This window comes from Thalia democratica, chromosome 2, assembly GCF_965202585.1.
Source record: "Thalia democratica chromosome 2, ktThaDemo2.hap1.1, whole genome shotgun sequence".
NCBI classification, from domain to species: domain Eukaryota; kingdom Metazoa; phylum Chordata; class Thaliacea; order Salpida; family Salpidae; genus Thalia; species Thalia democratica.
The window spans coordinates 80,623,726-80,647,130 of NC_139166.1; the positions used below are offsets into that span (position 1 = coordinate 80,623,726).

Consider the following 23,405-nt stretch of genomic DNA (forward strand, 5'->3'; position numbering starts at 1 on the left):
CTACAAACTTGAACAAACGTGATTCGCATTATATTAAATATAGACTTCTGAGAAGTGTATAAACTAAGTGTTTTACAAAATACATGTTAAAGATAGCAAAAAATAAAGCAAATTAAAAAAAAATAAGCTGTAATCTAATAATATATTGTTTATCATTTATATGGTATTGGTTTAAATGTTTATACTAATTATTTTTTTTATAATAGTATTTTGACATTTAAATTAAGTCAACAACTACTTTAAAAATATTACGATATTTTTGAACATTGAAAAATCTTTGATAAAAAACCAGTTTAGATGATACCTACTTTTATTATTTATTCACGAAAACATACTTCCAAAAAAAAAACTCATGAAAAATATGAAGGCCGATTTATTCAACAAAACACAACAATTTTTATCCGAGTACAAAATTTTTGGACTTATTCAATAACATTGTGATTGTTAATCAGATCTTAAACGCAAATTTATAAAAAAAACTAACAACGCAACAATTTTTTTTTCGTGAAAATATATTTTACTATCATCTAGAAAAGAAAAGAATAAATAGAAAGGAGTTAACGAATTTTAAAAACGTGAGCAAATTTAAACACAAAAATGAACCTATATCTAAACTCCTTTTTTCTTTTTAATACATAACACCAAACTTTTTTATCAAAATTTATAAACAGAACCATCTTTCGGAGCTGGCGCATTTTAAAGGGATAACAAAAATAGATTTAACAATACAAAAAAAAAACACAAACTATTCTGATTTTTCCCGCCAAATTACGTCAGCTGCTTGGCCTTCTCGTAAAGACCCTCCACCACTTCGGACATTGAAGAAATCACCTGAGTTATTTATTATTTAAAATTAATAGAAATCTACTCATTCTTTTATTGTCAGAGCTATAACAGATAAATATTCAAGTTCAAACACTTAGAGCAATATGTATAGTCGACAGGTTATTTTACACCATTATTAAGTTGAAATTTAAGAAAAACTCAAGCTTATTATAACTTAAGTTAGAAACCATACAAGTTTTGTAAGAACTTTAAAATTCTTTAAATTTATCTATGCACCCAATTAATTTTTAATACGTGAAATTTCCAGGAACTTTTTCAAACAACTTAAGAGAACCAATAACTAAAAATACTGACACCACCTTTTTTTTGTTAGAGTTTAAACAGGTTTATATCAAAAATAAACTATTAAATAACTAAGCAATATCTAGAGTCGACACATTTTACAATAAATAAAAGTAAGAAAAAAAAAAGCTCATAGTTCTAATGAAACACCAACTCACCTCAAGCGTAACGTCGTAGGTCTTGTCGGGCTTGCTGGACTCGAACAAGATGAGCGCTCCCTCTCCCTGCGACAAGATCCCCTCGAACTTCTTGTCGAGGATCATCTGCGACAGCTTCTTCTCAACGAGCGGCAGCTGCAGGTTGATCAGCTTGGCCACGTGCGCCACTTGCACCCTGTGGGGGAGGAAATAGTTAATTGGTAAATAACCAAAATAAAATTTTAACGTCTATATACTGGCATATATCAGTTAGGTGGAAAAATGGTGTTGAACTATAGATTACTTTATTATCTATTTATATATTTAATAATTTCTATACATTTTAATATTCTTAAATTGCTAAACAAAAGTAGTAAAATTAGTAAATGGCAACATAGGCTACTTGGACCCTGTGGGGGTAAACTAGGTATCCTCAAGTATGGAAACAGTGTTTAAAAGATTTAAAACTAAAAGTGTAAAGTAATAAGGTGTACATGAGATTTTAAGAGTTTAAATTATTTCTACTTGGACCCTGTGAAAGGAAAAAAGTTAATAGTTAATTTGAAAACTTTTATCTGAAAAAATAACAATTATTATCAATAATATAACAAATATTTTACGAACTTAATTTCAGTTAAAATGAAATAGTTGTTTCGTTAAATAATAAACCTATATTGATTATCTTAAAGTATGGTAACAGTGCTTAAAAGAAGTAAAGTTAAGAGCGCAATGTAATTAGGTGTAAACGAGATTTTTAAGTTCAAATAATTTTATGACATTAAAATATTATACTAAATTATCTTACTTTCTAATACTGACCTGTATTTAGTTTTATTAAATACCTCAGTAATATATTTTTAGATGTGTAAAGAGGATTAGTATAAATAATTTTTTTGAATGAAGAAGAATAAACTTAAAAGTAAGTATTTAGCCTATAATATGAACAGAAATTGTGTTTAAAACCTAACTCATATCAACATAAATAGACTACTGTATCAACACTTGCTGGAATGCTGGATGATTCTGAGTATATCAAAACTAAAAATACTTAAAGAAAAAATAACACATTCAAATTTTTATTTCATATAAAATTTATAAAAACCTGCTGAAAAGTTGGATGGTTCTGAGCAAGTTAAACCTAATTAATACATTTTTAAGAAAAATCTTAAACAAAATAATTTTATATATAAATATCGAAAAACCTGCTGAAAGGCTAAATTCAACAAAAAATAGACTATAATTGAATACTATATATATAGCTTAAACTGTATAAAATTGATTGTGTTTAAACGGATTAATCAACATTTATCACAACACAAACCTGCTGAAGGGCTGGATGATTCTGAGCAAGTTCTTCTCCAACAGATCATCGGACAGTTTACCCAGGTGAGCTGAAATGATGGGGTCGGAGTGCAGTTGTTCCCTGAACTCCTCCAGCACCGCGTTCAACTTCGAAATCGACCTTTCCTGCGCCGCCTAGATTTATTATTAACAACATTATTAACAACTTATTATTTATAATGTTATTATAACTACTAAGTATAATATTTGAATGTCAAATAACTTTTATGATTGGTTTCATTGTAAAACTAAAAATATCGATTTAAACTTAAAGCGTTAAACTTCTACTGCCTGCGTGAATAAAAAGGTATTTCTAAAAATGGAACAATAAACAAATAAAAGATTACAGATTTTAATTTAGTTCATTAAATTAAATATAATTTAATAAAATATAAATTTTGTTGTCATTTATTTTTATTGGTTTGTTTTGCTGTGACAATGAAAAGTTATTAGTTACCAACTGCAGAGCCGTTATATTACTTATATTTTTTGTGAACAATAATTTATCTTATAATACACAGTTATGTATTATTGTAAAAGTAACCTTGGCCACAGCCTTCATGGCATCTAACTCGGTTCCTTGGTACTTCAAAGCCAGCTTGCCGCTCAAAAGACTCTGAACTTCCTCCGGCAATCCCAACACAACCTTGAAATAAAAATTAATTTAAATACAAAATCACAATAATAAATTATTAGTATATATGCTCAAAAGATTCTAAACTTCCTCCAGTAAGTCCAACACAACCTTTAATATTTGTTTGTATAAAATAGTGATATCAAGTTGAAAATAAAAAAGATATTGGTAGGTAGATATCATTTAATCCCAATACAAACTTTAATAATAATTGTTTGTTCAATTAAACTAATAAAAAATGCTAAGGTAATATGGAGTAGAATGATACTTTTATATTTAAAATTAGATCTTCTAACGGCTTAAATAATTTTATTTTTATGCTTGAAATTGAATCTTGAACTATTTAAATTTTCTAATCCTAGCAAAAATTTTGTGGATACTTTGACACAATCTAACAAGGCAATCTAATAAATCAAAAATTAAACATTATTCCAACAAACCTTGCACAGCAACATGTACTTCAACGAGCTGACGGCCTTCTTCTTGCTGTCGATGGAGTCGTACCCCTCGAAAGCCTCGTAAAAGTACGAGTACGCCGTCTTCCAGTCCTTCTCCTCCGCTGCGTTCAGTATGCCCGACTGCAGGTCCAACGCCGCCTGCATTTTGGGAGGGCAGTACATAGAGTTGGCCGTCGTTCTGAAACAGTAAAAAGATTTCAGTTTTATTTCTGTTTTAATTATAACTTTAACAACTTTTAATACTAATAAAAATACTTGTGTCGGTACTGTTAACTTTAATTTTTAGCTAAGTGTGAAATTGCTGTAGTTCTGTTTGGTTAATTGTTTACTACATAATAAAATTCAATTTAAGTGTTGTGTTTAAGTCAGTGTTGTTAACTTCTTAGAAACTATAAAGGATGCTGATTAATAACAGTATATTGAGCTTGCCGTTGTTCCGTTGGATGCTTTAAGAATTATTTGAATTATTAATTTTAATCTTACATTAAATTTTTAATTTTTAATATTTGTTAGAAGATGTACATGACGGTGACTATCAATTTTAAGAACTGGGCAGAATATTGAATTTGTTGTTGTTGTTATGTTAAAGAGGAAAATATATTTTTATACAAATGCTGCATTAAACTTTGAAAGCATTCATTTTTATCCTAAAATACTATAAACACCATAATGCTAATACATATAAAAAATTTCATATTTGATTAAAGTATTTGAAGCAAAACTGCTGCACGAATAATATTTATACAATTAATTTGCTATTGATCAGAAATAATATACTTAATCGAATGCATAAAGCATGTTAAAGACATGTAGCTGAAAGTAATGTTATGTTGTTTTATTTAAATTTGCTTTAAAGCATATAGTAAAAAAACTTCTGTTCAAGATTAATAAAGTTTGTATTAAACTTTATAAGCTCATAAAAAATATTTTGTTCGTATCAATAAATTTTATTTTTATAACCAATTAAATTAAAGGATAACAAAAGTAAGGTTTTAAATATTAACGACAACTACAAAAGCTCGTTTATTTTATTTTAATTTAGTCTTTATCAATTAAATAATTATGAACCATTATTTAAATATACTTTATCGAATGTATAAAACATGTTTAAGACTACAGTGATGTATGACATGTAGCTAAAAACAGATTTTATGTTGTTTAATTCAAATTGGGTAAAACACTTTATGTTACGGTTTAAAAAGGTTTGCATTGATCTTTGTAAGCTCATAAGAAACATAATATATTTAATAACATATTTAACTTTAATAACCAATTAACTTAAAGGTGAGCAACAGTAAGATTTCAAATATTTACAACAGCTACAAAAACTCATCTGTTTTTATTTTAATTCTAAATATTAATAAACCAGATGTGAGTGCAGCTTACATAAACACAATTATATTTATGCTAAAATAAACATTTATAAAACTGTAATAACTGTAACATGTTAATACCTTATAAGATGGTTTGAACTATTCTAAACATGATAAAAAAACTTTATATAGCCTCAAGTCAGTAAGAAAACAAAACATGTCCAACCAAACCTTGCGGAGGTGAGCGCAGCTTTGGATTTCTGCAGGTTGCCCAGCGCGTGGTAGGTCCTGCTCTCGGTCAGCTGCACCTCGATGAGCAGCTGTTTGTCGTCCAGCTTCTTCAGCTCCCTCAGCAGAGTTCCTCCCTGCTTCAACGCGTCCTGGTAGTTGCTCGTTTCGAAGTGGAGAGCCGTCAGCCTCGCTTCCAACGCTTGTCTGTGCAGGTATGAAAAATAAAAACTATCAACTATTTTTGTTTAAACAAATCAAAAAACTTACCATATAGAAAACTATTAAAGTAAATAGAAAATATTAGTTCAAAGAAAAAAACTTTAAATACAGAAGAACCATACTGAATAGATCTTATGATCAAAAATTTTGCTCAAAATTATTTTTTATTCAAACCAACAGTTGTTAATTAATTGATAATTGTTGTTCAATTAAACATACTAATTGAATTAGTTAAAATGTATTCGATCAAGCTAACACGTACTAAAAAACCTTTATATGTTTTTAAATAAAAACTTTTAACTGTTAAGCATTAAGTTAAAAAACAAAATAAAACCTGAGAAAGGTTCTCTTTTCCTCCTTGGCCCACTGTATGCACTCCTGGCACAACTTGACGGCCAGCTCGTTGGTGGTCTGGTCCATATCTAAATAAAGTTCCACCAGCTTCCTGACCACCTTGGCGGCCTTGGCCTTGCTCATGTTCTTCAGGATGGGACGGACCTGTTTGTTAGGGGAGAAATATTTCAGTAATATTTAAATGTTTTAATTTTTGAACAAATTTATTTGTGTGTGAGGTAAATGTTTTATTTAAAATATGAAATTTGCTGTTTAAAGGTTAACTGTTTGAACAACTTTAAACTATTTTGTTTTTTCATTATTAGAAAAAAAAAATATAGCTTTAGCAACCTCTGTAGAACTCTATAGTTTAATTCAAATTAAATACTCAGTCAATTTAATAAACTTTATATTAAAATAAATGTATACCATTAAGTAGAAGTTGCATTGACTTATAAAGCAGCTTTTGTTCTAATGGTAAGTTAATTTAGGAAGTTTGTATCAATTGTATTAAATAACTTGTTAAATACAACTTTCTTGCACTTCCATTATGTTAACGAATTTATTATTACAGACATTTAAAACCTTACAGTAACCTAATTAATTATTATATTTCCATTACATTAATTTAACTTATATTTATTTAGTAGGGTATATAGCAAAGTATTGCACAGTCAGCAATATAGGCCCTTTGGAAGGATTTTAAATAACAGGGTGTGATAAAGTAAATAACTGGTAAAGGGATAATATCTTATAAAAGGGGGCGTTTTTTTAACACTTGCCAAATGGGTGATTACAAAAAAAAAGGAATTTAAATTTTAAATAATACATGTCAATCAACATTCAATTATCCTTAAACAACAATAAAAAACTGGCAGTTTATGGCTAAAAATTTACAGAATTTATCATTTGTTAAAAGCTATGTCAAACACGCAGATTTATATTTTCAAATATTTAAACAATTTCTATTTTGAACTATTCAAACTATCAGTCTTTGCTATTTATATGCTAAAGCTATATAAAAACTTCTGTAAAAATTGTAAATTAGAAAATATTTGAAAACACTTTTGATATCTAATAACAAGGTTGCCAATCGTTTTTTCAAATTTTTTTTCAGGTTTTCCAAATTTCTTCCAGGTTTTTTTGGGTCTATTTATAGTTTAGAGTTAAGTTAAAGGTAAAAACTGTGTTAAAAAGTATAAAAACCTGGTAAAGATACTGTAAAGCTACTTTAAATATGTTTTTTAATAAATAAATTTTTTGATTATAGATAGATTTTTTGAGTCAAATCGAAATTTTACTACTAAACATGTGAAAATTGTTAAAATTCCAGGTTTTTTTGCCTAAATTGTCAAATTCCAGGTTTTTCCACGTTTCGAGGTAAAGTGGCAACCCTGTAATAAGTACTGCAGACGACACACATTTAAATAAAAGCATTTTTAGTTGTTCATTCTTCCAAGCAAAAAAAGGAGTGGTTAAAACAACAACAATATGTAAAATGCTGTAACAAAGAAGTTTAACAAGATAATTATCATGAAAAACTCAAAACAAACATAGTAAAGTATGTAAAAATTATAATATTAACCTACTTCTGTTGGTGTATATAAAATTTTACATTTAGTTTAGTTTACAGTAGGATGAAACGATGCAGTAGGAAATCTTTAAAACATTAATTAAGATTTTCACTGACCTGTACATAAGAACTAAACTTAACTAATATTTTATTTCACATTTTTTACTTTAAAACTAAAAATATTTAAGTAATCTAAAACTAAAAACTTATTATAATAAACCTGTGTGATGAGCTTGTTGAACTTCTCAACGTCCCCTTTCTCCTGCAATTTGGTGCCCATGGTCAGGATGCTCTCCTCGTTTATGTTGGGGGAACTCCAGTCGGGAAAGTCCCCGCACAACTGCTGGTTGTCATGGAGATTAGTGCTGCTTATACGGTCTACTTCCATTGCGCCCGCCATGTTTTAATATTTAATGTATTTAATAACTAACAGCTGTTGAGAAAATATTAATCGTTAAAAAGGCAAGCACAACATTAAAAACACTTTAGTTTTAAAAGTATCGAGTTTTAATTAAATGTTAGTTTTATTATAGAAATATAAAGGCTGGTTTTAACAAAATAAATTTTGCTAGAAGTGCTGGGGTAGAAAGAAATGATTAAGTTATATTATTATTTGATTTACTTTAACTTTTTATTAAGACGTTATACAGCTGTGGCTGGTACAGAAATAATGTTTAAATCTTAAGTTAATTGATATTTTGAGAAAAAGAATAATCTGAATGGTATTTAATTTAGAAAAACTACAACTTACAAAAAAGAGGTACAACGAAAGAGGTACAACTACAAAAAGGAATGTATATGAGACTAGATATCACAACTTTAGAAGTATGTGCACTTTAAATTTGAAAAAAATTTATTTTGAATACTAAAAGAACTACTCAAAACAGACACATAAAATTAAAGACAGTCGTGCAATATGAGTATAATGTGTATAATTATAAACTAAAAATAACAACTTAATTGCATGCTAAATGATAAAAAAAACTACTATTAACTTTTAATTATAAGAGCTAAAAATTTTAGTTACAGTACTAGAAATTTTTAAGTTCCGAAAAAAGAATTCAGTATTTTACATAAATTTAAAAACTTTATACTACATAAAAGTTTTTTTTGAAAATAAGTCAAATAATAGCTGAAAATACTCACTTAATAGAATGTTTAACATTTATAGTTCAAAAAAAAGCATTGAAGTCGTAATTAGTAGTAGAAAATAAAACTATTGTACTACTATTGAGAAATATTAAAAATCTAATTACGCTACAATAGTGTAATAAAAGTCTAGCATCACAGCACTTATGTAAACCCACAGTTTTAATTTAAATAACAACGTATATGAGCTATGTTATTGCTAAGCACAAAAACACAGTTTAAAGCAGTTTTACTGAAGATAAACCAACAAAAGAAAACAAGAGCTTAGTCAGTTTGATAAAATTAAATAATTGAAAATTTGCATATAAACTTTCCATGTGACTTTTGTATCAGCTAACAAAATATAAAAAACAGAGAGCTTTAAAAGTTGCAAACAACAAAAATTGTTATTGTCAAATTAAGAATATTTAACTTCAAAAGGCTTATTATGTAGCATTATTAAATGTATTGTTTGTTTTTACTGAAAATATAGCCATTGCTTCTTAGAGGCTTTCAATGATTAAATTTATTTATATCTTAAAAAGCTTATAACTGCAATAATATTGCTTTAAGTATATGACTTATATAAATAACTTGGTCATATAGTAAACATTCTATATACTCTTTATGACTCGATATACTTTTTTTCAAATATATTGTAATTTATGTACAAATGCTGATTCAGAACTGAATGTTTTGAACATTCATTTGAAATATCCAAACAACTCAGTTCAAGGAATCTAACAATTCTAATATGTCATCACCACCACCTTCATTATTCTCACTGCCTGAACCTTCAAGGTCCTTTATGATCTTCTTCAAATGCTCCTTGTTGTTTTTATCAGTCTCAATGCTCAGCATCTCATCCCCTTTCTCCTTTGAAGTGGAAGGAAGTGAATCGTCAGCACCTTGCTGCAGCTCGTCGTTTGAAAACAGGTTTATTTTGAACTCGTAATCCCCACAGCCCATCTCCAGCCCCAGCATCTGTGACAGCATGTTGAGTTCAGCAGCGGCCATTTTTGAGCTTTCCTCACTCTGTTTGCTTGGTAACGGCTTTTGCACTTTTATCATTGACGGAGGGTTGACTTTGGGGATAGCATAGACGTTTTCTCCTATCTTGGTTGCCCTGACCCCGTGCAAGTCAAATGAAGAGCCAGGGACAAAGTCACAGGTCTCAAACTTGCAGTTAGTTTCAAAGTTGGTCACTTTAGTCTTGTTCCTCTTGTGAACGCTTATCTGCCCTGGTACTTTGAAACCAACTGGGACTGGGCCTGAAGTTGGTGCCACAAAAAAACCGTTTGGATTCTGAACCTTCTGTGCTAGGTACATTGTTATTTTGACGTTGCAATTTTGCAGGAATGCTAATAACTGCTGCCTGATGATAAACATTTCACCCATTGAGCACTCAGAGTAGGTCTCGACCAGCTTGTGAAAGACATCAACCCCCAGTGGTTTAACCTCCTCATCCTTCTTAACAAACCTCAACAGTTCATCCATGTGGTTCAGACACACATGGAGCAGAAGTGATGGGTTCTGGCACAAAACAGTTTGGTACTTCACAGCCATCAGCATCAGATCAAAAAGCTTTCCCATAGAGTCCCTGCTAACTCTCATGACAGAAGCGTGTATTAGCTTCTTGTAAAGCTCGCAGAGGGTCTTCATGCTGTACACTGTTTTGGATTCAAAAATCTGCTGCACAAAGTCAGGCTTGAACATGGTTGAGATGATGTCAGACAGGACTTTTTGAGATTTGTCCTGTGGGACTTGTTGAGCTTGCAGGCGCTGGTTGAGCACGTAGAGCATTTCTCCTCCCAGGTTGAAGAAGATAAGGGGAAATGGAGATGGTGGCATTTTATAATAGGTCTTAAAGAAATATCTGAACAATAAAACTTTTTTATTAGAAACCTATAAAGTACGAATTATGAAAAACACATTTGCTATGTTTAAATGAAAGTTTTAAGCTTAGAGCAAACATTGAATTATTAAAATGTATAACATACTGATATTGTAGTTATTAGTTACATAAAATATCAAACTGTTTTTGTACTTTATATTTTAGAACCCTTACCAGCTAGCAACTGCTAATATTCAACGACTTTAAGTGGCAGAAAAAAATAACTTCAAACTTCTATATACTTTTTGAAGCTGAAAGATTGTGCTAAACTTTCTTAAAATATTTATATCTACAAAATGCATTTTAAGTGTACCAAACATGAAGGTAAAACTATTGAAGAATAATAAAAGATTTACTGAAACAGCCCATAATAGCAAGTTTGATTCAACAAAATTTTGGCTTATTTTAGACCAGGAACTTCTAAAGCAGACAGTACTGCCTTTTGGGTGAAATTTTAGTGATCACGGGATAATAACCTATAAGGAACTAAAAAGTAAATGGGAAATATCTGATAAAGAGCTGCCATTATATTTTAAATTTAACAAGTGGGCAATTATTGTTTGGAATAACTTGATTTAGAGAAAGGCTAAATATTATAAATATTATTTGTTAAAGTTAACAATGATATCATTAAAGTTAACAATTTTTTTTTAGTTAACTTTTTGAAAGTGAGCTATTTTCCTTAGTTTTAAATGATACTTCACTAGAACTGACTTAAGTTTTACAAACTGATTAGTCTTTTTGTTCAGTTATCTTAGAAACTTATAAATACAATAACTTTATTAGTGACCTCAAAAAGGCTTAAAATAATTAAAAAACTGAATACAGTTGCCATAACAACTTATAAAATTTAATTTTAAAAATAACATAAAAATTAAAATAATTTTCTATTTGAAATTGCTTAGAATTTTTCAGAGTATTAAAAATAGATTTACATTTTTATATTCAAACTTTTAAACATTCCTTCAAAAAAAATTTTGCTAAACTGAACAGTTCTATTTTGATATTTCAATTCACAAAAAAATACATTAGGTCAAAATAAATTAAACTTTGATTTATCCAATCAGTTAGTGTTTGTAAATAAACTAAGCAAAAGCTATCTACAAGGTTGTCACTTTTTAAGCAAAAACACATAAGTGACCAAAAATTAGCCAAAGTTTGTGATAAGATTTGAAATTAGGCAGTAAGGGCCAAAAACTGAAAAACATTGTAGTTCAAGCTCGAATAGATTAAAAAAAAAACTTATTAGCTACAAATTAGGAAAACATTGACTTTTGAATTAATTATAACTGGGATTCTAGGGAATAAAACTCCAAACTAGCTAAAGTTTTACTTTAATTTAGAAGTGGGCTAAAAGTTACACATACAGAACTTTTATGACTGCTTAAAAGCTTTAATGTTGATATATAAAATAACAATCACACAATCTAATTATAATTTGTGGCAAGTTTTAATTTGCTAATTTTTATTATTATTTATCAAACTTTTTAATTATTTTTTTTTAATTTGCAACAACTAATATTAAGTTAAATAAAAATGAAAACACAAGCAATAAGAAAATTTATAATGTATGAAGAACTAAAACTTAAAAAATTTTACAGTTCATACTGTATTTATGCTTGTTTCACTTCACACTAGTTTTTAAGAACAGTTTATTAATGCAACTAAAATTTGCTGATTTTGTAAAACTTTACTTATCTTTTGTAAAACACAAATATCTTTAATGAAAACAGTAAACAAAATATTGACTTATAAAATAAACTCCATTAAGTTGCATCAGTCAGAGATATGTTCTTCTGACTGACTTTACATGACATTGAAAAAAAATGGAAACACAAGTAAAAGAGTACTTTGATCAATTAAATTAAATTTATCAACTATTAATAAAAAATTGTAGTATTCTTTTTAAGTCTAAAAATGATAATACTTACAATCATTATTAAAAAAAATTAACCAAAGTATTAAAAACTTTCAGGTTTTTTCTTAATTTTTGTACAAAATCCTAGATTTTCTTTTGCCCTAACTGTCAAACTCAGGTTTTTCCAGGTTTTGTAGCCAGCCTGAGTAAAATCATAGATCTATTTCACTCACTAAACTTTTTAAGTAATTGCTTTATGCTAATAAATCATAATTTCTTTTTATGCAGCAAAAGCTACACATTCTGTTTACTTACACATGACACATCCATTACTCATTTAAAATTTTGTTGCAATGTAAAATGAAAGTTGCTGCAAACATTTATTATACTGTTTTTAGTATCTTTTTTTTTTGCACTGTTAGGTTGCCATGCTTTGATTCAAAAACTTTAGTCATCCTGATTTTTTTCAAATCCTTAAATTTTTTTTAACTTTTTAAAATAATCAAAAACAAGTTCTTCAACAAAATAGGTTATGTAATAAGAAAATCTTGGAACTAAATCTCATTTGAAATATAGAAAAAAAAAACATGAAATTTTTGGACATCTTAAAACTATCCAGAGTATTAAAAAAAATAAACTGGCCTGGGTCCTCATGATTTAATTTTTAATTTTAAACTAGCCTTAAATATCTTGAGATAATAAAAAATAAAAAACGCCTTGAGTTATCCTGAGTGTTTGGCAACTCTGTAAGAACTTTCAATTTTTTTTTTGATATATAAGTAAAAAAACATAACTATTATTTTCAAACAATATAACTTTAAAACTACAGTTTTTAAAATTTTAGTTTAAATTTTTCTGAAAAATAAATTTTAAATTTTGATTAGATATGTATACAATGTCAATTGATTTACAATTGATATACTAATGAGTTGTAGTGTTAATTTTGTATGAAACTCTGTTTTGAAATACAATTTATTCTAGCCACTTATTTTTAGGAAACTCATTCCAGGATAATTAAATATAACTTAACAAAATTTTCAAAACTTTACTGATGAAACAGATTGGCAAGAACCATTGAAGTATATCAAATTGAGACAATTTGGAAGATGTTATGAGTAATTATGAGAAAACTAGTCGTAAACTAACACCAATCACAAATAACTAAGAACTAGAACTAGTTTTTATAATAACTAATTAGGACTTAACTATAAGTGAGCTTCATTTAAAAATTGTTAAACAACAAATATTTTACACAACATTCAACTTAACTTTAAACATTTAGTCTCAACTATTAAATCTTACTAGTGTATTAGAAAAAAAATATTTAGGTTTTTTTTTCAAATACTTTAAGCAATAAACCATAATAATCACTTAAATAATATAAGTGAGCACAAAAGAAATAAAAAAGATATAAAGAAAATTAAAACCAGTTTTTGATATAAATGTACTAAGTTGTATCAATCAAATACAATGTTAAGCCCCTTGCAAGTTGTTAAATACCAAATGTTCAAATGTAATATAAGTAGGTCACATTAAAAACAACATGATTATTTAGACCTAGGATCAGCAGGTCTAAAAAGGTTTATTTCAGTGTGCTTAAAATAACTTACTTTTTACAATTTATTTTAAATAAAAAGAATTAGACCATAAATTAATTTTTTAAGATAAAGCTGAAATTTTAAAACATGTTTTTGAAAACAAAGTTTATTAAATTACTTGAAAAAATTTTGAACGTGACCCATGGGCAATAGTTTGCTGACCTCTGATTCAGATATATGCTACATATTTACATAGAAAAAATTAAATGAACAGTATCAGTTATTTTTTTTGTAAACTACTAATTAATAGTTGTGGTCATTAAAGGTAAGGGTCTTTTTTAATACAAACTGATCTTATTCTATCCAAATTTCTACAAGTTAATGTTTTAGAATTTTACTCTTTAACAAAGTTACTATATACAAAAAAAATAATGAGATATAAACAATATAAATTCACCGCAGGTTTTTTATGAAAAGAGGAATCAAAATTTGGAAGAAAAGACTATTTTACTTAAAATTCTTCTTCTCTTTAATATAATTTTATCAAACTTTTACAGCTGCTGATTATGGCATCTAAAAATATAACCTAATATTTTTTATTTTGAAAATAAAGTTATTTTCTATAAAAAACACCCTTTTATGGTTTTAAATCTAAAATTTTTCTTTCAATATTTAAAACTGTCATATCTTGTAAACTGCTTAAATGTACCCAAAAAAAAACAGGTTTGTTAGCTTTAAAAACAACCAAGTACATAGATAGATTTTGGGTGAATTTTATAACTTTACAAAAATGATTATATCTCTTAAGTCAATTTAAATTTTGATACTAAAAATAGGTATAAAAATACTGTACATATTCAACCTTGATATATTTCGTATAGATGTTACCTGGTTGCAACATAAATAATACCTTTAATGCTAATAAATTATTAAAAAATCTTTAAAAACTTGATGTTTAAAAATATTTAAACAATATAAAAACTCGCACAGTTTAAGTATTAGTCCGCAGTTTCTTCTAACCTATTTTAAACTAGGCTGTTATTCCTTAGATCTCTTAACTGTAACTGGTTAATTGGATGCCTTACACCAAATTACAGCTTCATATCCACAATATTCCTGACTAAATACTCAAATTAGTTCAAGCAAATAGCAGGGTTGCCACTTGTTTTTTCAATTTTTTCCAGGTTTTCCAAATTTCTTCCAGGTTTTTAAAAGTAAACACTTTTGGGTCTATTTTTAGTGTTAAGTTAGTTTCTATAAAAGAAACTGTATTAAATAGTACAAAAACATTTAAAAGATGCTGTCAAGTTACTTTAAATGTGTTTTTTGATAAAAAAAAATTTGATGATGACAAAAAAAAATTATTTATATGATAGATTTTTTGTGTCAAATTGAAATTTTTGTACTGAAAATGTTAAAATTATTAAAAATTCCAGGTTTTTCCAGGTTACTTTTGCCTAAATTGTTGAATTCCAGGTAAAGTGGCAACCCTGAAATAGGTATGTAAAAACACTTAATATTTTATTTTTTTCCATATTTTTTCCATATATTTTTTTTCTTCAAACTTGCCTTTCTTTGAAGCAAAATAAGCTAGCTGGAGTTTTTTAATTGATGTAGTTAATTCAAAATAAAATACTGCAATTTAAGCTTAAAAAAATCATTGAAAATACAGAAGAACTTACAAAATAGTAAAAAACTAGTCTGAACAACCAAAAACTAGCTTTAAGACTACTAATTACCCTAAGTGAACACAAATTAGCCTAAGTTTTAACAAAATTTATTTTTAATTTTTTTTTTGCTTAAGTGTGCAGTGCATGTTTTAGTGTGTACAGGAACATATATTATTAAAAAAATCAAATGTGCATAAAAGGTGTTGTTTCATAGCTGTTACTATGGTTTAATATATTTTGTAACTATTTAAAAAAATGACTATAATAAGTACTTTTTATTAACAAAAAACTAACTAAGGCCATAATGGAGATTAAATGATTTAATATTTTTGTATTAATTTTTATACTGATAACAAAGCTATCAGTTGCTTTTTTACTATTTAAAAAAAAGTACATATAACCTATGGATATAGAAGATCTAAATTTAAGAACATCATAGAATCCTACAGAAAGTGAGCTAAAAAGAAAGAAAAAAGACTGTTACCCGGTTGCCACTGGTTTTTAAGAGTTTTTTGAAAGCGCATGTTTTTGGGTCTATTTTTAGTTTAGAGTTAAGTTTAAGGTAAGGGACTGTGTTAAATACTATAACAACATTGAAAAGATACTGTCAAGCTACTTTAAATTGTTATTTTAATAAAAAAAATTGATGATGACTTTTTTTTTATGTTAGATGATTCATTTCAAAATTTTACTATTTAACATTTAAAAATTGTTTAAAACTCAGATTTTTTGGTTTTCAAGTTTTCAAAGAAAAATTCAAGTTTTTTTAGGCCTTAACTATCAAATTCAAGATTGTCCCAGGATTCCAAGTTTTGTGGCAATCCTGCCATTAACTAAAAAACTTATCTCCACTGCAAATTTTTAAGCAATCTTTGTTAAACTTATTCAGTCTAGTTTTTATTACAATTATAAAAATGTTTTGGAAGAAATTTAAAACATATTTCAACTTTTTTTAAGTAAAATTAACAATACATTGATATTTTTTTTTTGTATTATTTAAGCTATTAATTTTAGTGAAAAAAAGTGGAGTTGGAAATGGTTTATGGCAACTATTATCCAGATTTTTGAAACTTCATGCAGGTTTTATAGGTCTATTTTTAGTTAAAAAAGTTTAAGGTAAAAAACTGTGGAATAGTATAAAAACATTGAAAAAATACTGTAAAGCTACTTTTAATATGTTTTTTAATACAAAAATTTTAGATAATGACATTATTGTTTTTAACACAAATTATTTTTAAGTGTCAGATCAATTTTTAACAATAAATTTCTTTTTAAATTCCAGATGTTTAATGATTTTGTTTAAAATTCCAGGTTTTTTTTTTTGAAAATTTTTTAAAGTCCAGGTTTTTTAGCAACCCTGTTAAAAAAATGAGGTCTCTAGCTCAAAAAAAAATCCATTTAATTTATAGTTTGAAAAAAAAGACTATGAAAAAGTTTGGTGCATATATAAAAAATTTTTACAAAGAACTTTATCATACAGAATTTGATTTATAGTTCAAACTTCAAGTTTTCACTTGAGAAGGTAGATAAATTTTAGTAAGAATAGAAATAATGAACCCCTCTATGGTTGAAATTATCTACTGTGATGAAAATAAAATCAGTGATTTAATGATGTTACAATTTTAGTAATTTACAGGGTTGCCACTCTTTAGGTCAAAAAATCTTCCCTGAGTAACCTTAAACTTCCCTTAGTTATTTTCAAATTCTAAATATTTTATTATTTATTAAATGATACAATGTTAATTCTAAGAATATTGAAGAACTTGCCAAAAGTCTAGAAAAATTATAAATAAGCACTTTAAAATAAATAAAACTAATTTTCTTGAACAAAATTTTGAAACTGGATTGACTAAATCTCATTCTAGATCTAAAAAAAATTCCTTGAGATTTTTAGTAAAAACCATTTCTGCCCTGAGTTAAAAAAATCAAATTTCTCTGAGATTTTTTATAACTTGAAAATTCCTTGAGTTTCCCTGAGTGTGTGGCAACCCTGAATTTACTTTGCAAGATTTTAATTTTTTTTAAAGATGCTGATTTACTATTTATTTTGATCTATTTATATTTAAATATTTTTAACATTTATATGTTTCTATTGAATTATTTTTTTTTAATCGTGGTTTTTCACAGGACATTTACAAAATGGTTCTGAATAAGAAATTTGTTTTTTTTTTTTTTTCAAAATATTGTAGAGACTTTTATTATATTTTGTATATTAAATATCAAACTTTTGGAGCAAACTTTTTTATTTTTGTTTGAGATATAAAATGCTATTTTTTGGCTAAAAGCTAAAAATCTTATATTTAGTAAAGTAACTTCATTAAAAAAAAAAAGTTTAAAAAATTCTTTTGTAGAAACATGAAGACTTTTTTTAATTTACTTATTTTAGTATATTCAGTAATCATGAAGGCACAACAAAAAATTAGTCTTTGTTTGTAGTCTGTTAGACAAATTATTGTTATAAAATCTTTTTTTATAGTAAATCTACTTAATTAAAGTGGTTGTAAAAATATTCTTAACTATAAGTTCAAACATTTTTAATACTATACTTTGCTAAAATTAAGGTTGTTTATTAGAAATACACTTTATGTGTATTTGAAAAGAAGTGTAGCTGTTGTAATTATGTTATTAAATGTTTCTGAGATACATCTTAAATCAATATATCTAAAACAAATAAACACAAATTAACAACATTGTTAAAAAATCCTTACTAAAGTTTATTTCAATCAAAACACCTTAACTTGGAAGAGACTATTTTAATTTGATAAGGACACATGTGTAGCATTATAAGAAAATATTTAAGAAGTTTTAATGATATCAAATAAAAAAACATTTGAATTTTAAAAACAATTTGCATAAAATAAGTGACAATCAATAATCAAAAAGAATGAACAAGAGCAAAAGTATAGAAAAAAACTAAATCAATACTTTGTAATAAAACTTACAGAGAAAAAAACTGTGAGTTTCTAAAAAAAAACAAATAAATTGTTTTATTTTCTAAAACTAAAGTGACTACTACCCTTTAGAAAAATATGATCTCTTTACTAGAATTTCAATGTTTGTTTTTTAATATTAGCAAAAAGCTGTATCATCATACTTTCTCAAATAATTTCAAAGCAACAGTCGTTGTTTTAGACCATTATAGTAGGTAAAATCACTGATCAGAACTATTTTATAGTTATAACAAGTATTTTTTAGCAATAAAACCTATTTGGAGGACAAAGAAATACACGGCTTTTTTTTCGCGTCGGCTGCAGTTCTAAGGTCACTTCTGATTGGCTAATACTTTACTTATTTGATTTTAAGTTTACAGTAATATAACTTTTTAACGGTTTATTTTTTATATACTTAGGCAAGGAAGGTGGACAAGGGACACAAGGGTATAAATGTTACTGAAATTCTGCTGTGTTATAATTTACCTTATTTTCGCATAAATATGCATAATGTAATAAATAAAAACATTTCCGAAAACTTGCATCTGCAGGCAACCCATTTTTTGAAATTGAATTTTTTCTAAGCACAAAAAAATACTCAACTTTAATGCAAAGCATAAAAAACAATCAAAGTTAGTTAATTTTTATGTAAACTCAAAAGCTTCAAAAAACCATAGCTAAATCACGTACTAACTTATTTGTTTCAGTTTTATTTAAATGCTAGGTTTTTGTAGTGCTCAACTCTAGTAAAGTAAACTTTTAATTCTTAAAACAATAACAATATTTAAAAAATCATTTAAAATAATTATGTTCTAAATTTTATTTTAACTGTACAAAAACAATTTCACGCTAAAAATAAATTAAAGTAACTTGAGTAAACTATACAAAACTTAAAGATTAGATTTTTTATTAAAGCAATACTAAACCATACTTAAAAGTAGGGCTGCTAAGAAACCAAAAGTAAGTAATTCTGAGCACTGAATAAACAAAGTGGTCAAAAATTGTTTTTAGCTTTATGATCATCGCAACGGTGGTAACTTTGTTTACCGTAACAAGTTGTTTATAACCTGTTTTAACATTCTTTTACTTTTTTTTTCAATGTCATTACTAAGTTTTTGTTTAATATAGCAGTATTAGAACTTTTTTCCCTTTTACTCATCAAAACTGAAAGTTTAATGAGGTTTTGTTTCCAACTACGTTTTACTAATATTTAAGAGTTTAAAATAAAAACCTTTACGTTTTTCTTAGCTCGACCATTTATCAAGCTTGCTTAATATAGATTTACGCTTTACAAGTTTGCAAACTCGTCTAACATTGTCCGACTAATCAAAAATATTTTTTTTTAGCAGGGCTAGGCTGGCCTGGCCACCCAAATCTTTTAGAAAATGGGTTGCATCAAATTAAAGAATAATATTTTATATTCGTTTTAGAGTCAACTCTTAATAAAACAAGTAAAAAAAAGTTCTAGTTAGTAATATTTGAATATATTTACAAATTAAACTTAAAAAAACAAATACGTAATTAACAATAAAGTATTATATAACAAATTAATGAAAGTTTAGTTAGGAACGTATAAAACTTTCAAAATATTTGTTTTTTGTTCAGAACATTCAATAAACGTTTTTTTTTTCTGCTATATTGTAAAAAAAGGTAAACTTCAAGATTTATTTCAAGGTAAAAAAAAGTTTCATATTAAATTAGTTTACTAAAAAGAATAAAATCATAGTAAAAGGGTTTAAACTCAATTTTTTACTAACAATTATATTAAGTATCAAGGAAAAAACTTTGTAAGTTTTGTTTTACTATAAATTAAATCCTTTTATAATTATACATTTTTTTTAAGTTTAAATGTTCATGGTATAAAAATAATTTTAAATAGTTTAAAATAGAAAACTTAATAATATAGTGTTTGAGCGATGTCTGAGAAGTTTTTATTATTTTAAGCGTCAATTTATTTTTAGTGTTGAACAAACTTTATGGAAATGAATTATGAGTAATTAAACTTTTAAAGATTTTTATGATTAAAAAACATAGTATTTTTGTATTTTGACAACATCTCTAGTTTTAAGAAAATATATATACTTTGTTTTCTAAACTTTAATAGTTAGAAATGAAACTTAAAACAATCGAAAGATTAGTAGCACAACTACCAATTAAAAAGACAAATGCATTATGATTTAGGTTTTATTAGTTTAAAAATTTTGAAAATTCTATAAGCTTTTTCTATGCGCAGTTTTATTTTAAAAGTGGTACTTTTTTTCATTATATGAAAATAAACAAGCTAACTTGTGATAAGAAAATGAACAAAAACTATATAATAAAACTCTTATAAACTTAAAATTATTCTGATATTAGAAAGAAGCCATACTAATTTTCAGACTAAAAAAAATGCAGGTATACATTATAATTTTAACTGCTTGTATTTTTTAAGACTAAAAAAAAAGTGAAGACAAGTTTTCAAACTTTTATTTACAAAACCTTTTGTTTTTATTTGTTTGTTGTTCAGATTATAAAAATAGTAATTTAAAGGTATTAAATATAATTAATTTAATTTTTGTTTTAGATAAAGATGCATACCATAAAATAGAAAAATAGTACAAGTTTAAAAACACTTCTACTTCTATATTGAACTAGTTATTCCGAGTTTATTAATTGCAAAGTGCATGTAAAATGACTAAAATAAAAGACAATTAGTTTTAACAAATTAAAAAACTTAAAGAAAATTTATTAGTTTAATAGTATAAAATTTCCAAAAAATAAGTACTTGTAAACCAGTACTAATTTAATTAACTAACCACCTTTGTATACAGTAACCTCTTGGATCTTTACGCACTCGTGACGTTACGCACTCTCGTTTAGCTACGCATTTTAGAATTATAAAAAATTCAAAAAATATAAATTTTAATTTTTTTAAATATTGCACAGATTACGTTTATCGTATATTTTTAGTTTAAAATATGCTTTTAAATGCTTACTTATTTTCTATATCTTTAGACTTTGTAAATTTATGTTCCTTTACTAATTTATAAACATTTAGTTATACCTCAGTATATCAGAAATTTCATTCCTACTCAAAAAATCCATTAATATATCTATAAAAAAAAGCAAGACAAGTTTATCTTTATGTGGGAAAATGTCAAATTTAAAAAAGTTGTAGTAACATAAACAATTTTTGTTAAACATTTTTCTTATATTTTATATATTTTTGTTCAAAAGAAGAAATCCATACAGCACCAAATTAATATTTTTGTAAAAGGCTATAGAAACAAGTTTTAATATAGACACCACACCATTTCTTAATTGTAAACAAATGCTTAATTATAAATTGAAGTTACTAAGTAGAATAGAATATAAGTGTCAAGTATCAAATAAGTCACATATAAATAAAGATAAAAACTACTTATTATAAAAATTGTGAAATTTTCTACAAGTATTATTATTTTATATAGATTAAAATCATTTTATTAATAAAGTAAACATATTTAATTATAAATAAAGTAAACAAATTGTTAAAAGTTGGAAAATCCCCAATCTGTTTTCAACTAGAAGCAATATCAAAAATCAGCCATTATAGTAAGTATATTTGGTACATCTCGTATCTTTACGATCTTTCGTATCTTATCGCATTTTTCTGTGGACACAACGTGCGTAAATAAGCGAGAGGTTACTGTATATTGAATATCTGTATTGAATATACTGAACATCAAGTTAACATTAAATAAGTAGCAAAGTAAAAAGAAAAAATTCTAAGACTTCCCAAAATTTTTAAAATATCACTACTTTTGGAAACTCTGGTTAAACCTTCGAATAGAGACAGTTTCAAAAAGTAAACTAAACTTTTAAAACGCTAGTTTAGAAAAGGTTGACAGTTTTATAATATTAGTAAAGTTTGGTTTATCGATAGATGACTTTAAATTTTAGTTGTAGGTACGTTATTAACCAATATACAGTTTTAAACAAAATGTCGTAAACTGTATAAACCAAGATTGCAAGCTTCTAAGCCAGGGTTTCCCAAAGTGGGCGATATCGCCCCCCTGGGGGCGATTTTAGTAATTCGGGGGGCGATTATTAGTAAGGGGGCGAAAAGAGGGCGATTTTAAAATTTTGGGCTGTCATAAGATTTTTACTTTTTTTATTGCTATTTTACTAATTTTAGCTTGCTATTAATTATTTGACCCCGAGGTAAAACTTAAACAAAAAAGTTTATTTTATTTATGTAAAAAATAGAAAAAAAACAAGTGCTTATGAATCCTACTTTCGAGTAAATACTATATTTTAATTCATATATTTCCTTATTTAACAATTACATAGATCATAGACGATTGGAATCGCTCTCACTATTATATAACCTGACATATATGTTATTTGGGATCATAAATATTTTGTAAAAATCTATGTTATTTATTATTAATTATGACCATATGATATTTCCAGTTGTTTTTTGAAAAGTCACTAAGTTAGACTAAGAAATAAAACTATACAGGGTTGCCAATTTACCTAGAAACCCGGAAAAACCTTGAATTTGACAATTTAGGCAAAAAAAAACCTAGAAAAAATCTGGAATTTTTAACAATTTAAACATATTAAGTAGTAAAATTTAGATTTGACACAAAAAAGCTATCCTATAGACAAAAATATGGATTCATTCGAGGCAGATACTTTTGAAGTAAACGACTTACAGGAAACCTTCTCAGACTTACAAACTGACCTTGAACTTAAAGTAAATTCTTCCAAAGAACGATATGAAAGCTTTTGGACTCAACAAAAACTAAGGCAAAAATATCTAATCATTTGAGAGAAATTTAGATTGTTGTTTATAGCTTTTCCTTATAGCTATGTTGTTAGGAAGGCTTTCAGTTCAGTTATCAACATCTTTAGCAAAAGATCTAATCTAGATATTTATAAAGGAGGTCACTTAAGGCTCTATTTTACTGATTAAGAATCAGATTAGAAAAACTTGCAAGCATTCATGAACCTCATCCTTCACATTATATTAGACTTCAGTCGCAGACATTATTTT

The 23,405-nt window shown here is 26.6% G+C and overlaps 2 protein-coding genes across 2 annotated transcripts; both read right to left on the reverse strand.

The window, feature by feature from the left end:
• Positions 1-339: 339 nt before the first annotated feature.
• Positions 340-7,796, reverse strand: LOC145830009 (26S proteasome non-ATPase regulatory subunit 11-like). The gene is made up of 8 exons (XM_082937899.1): positions 7,588-7,796; positions 5,796-5,959; positions 5,243-5,446; positions 3,681-3,876; positions 3,151-3,252; positions 2,587-2,741; positions 1,287-1,461; positions 340-831 (listed from the first exon to the last, which is right to left on the reverse strand). Exons 1-8 carry the CDS (start codon positions 7,765-7,767, stop codon positions 769-771), a joined length of 1,239 nt encoding a protein of 412 aa, XP_082794025.1. The 5' UTR covers positions 7,768-7,796; the 3' UTR covers positions 340-768.
• A 236-nt stretch (positions 7,797-8,032) lies between these two features.
• LOC145849984 (protein OSCP1-like) lies at positions 8,033-10,367 on the reverse strand. Its single transcript, XM_082955113.1, has one exon. It carries the CDS (start codon positions 10,344-10,346, stop codon positions 9,222-9,224), a length of 1,125 nt encoding a protein of 374 aa, XP_082811239.1. The 5' UTR covers positions 10,347-10,367; the 3' UTR covers positions 8,033-9,221.
• Between the last annotated feature and the right edge of the window lie 13,038 nt (positions 10,368-23,405).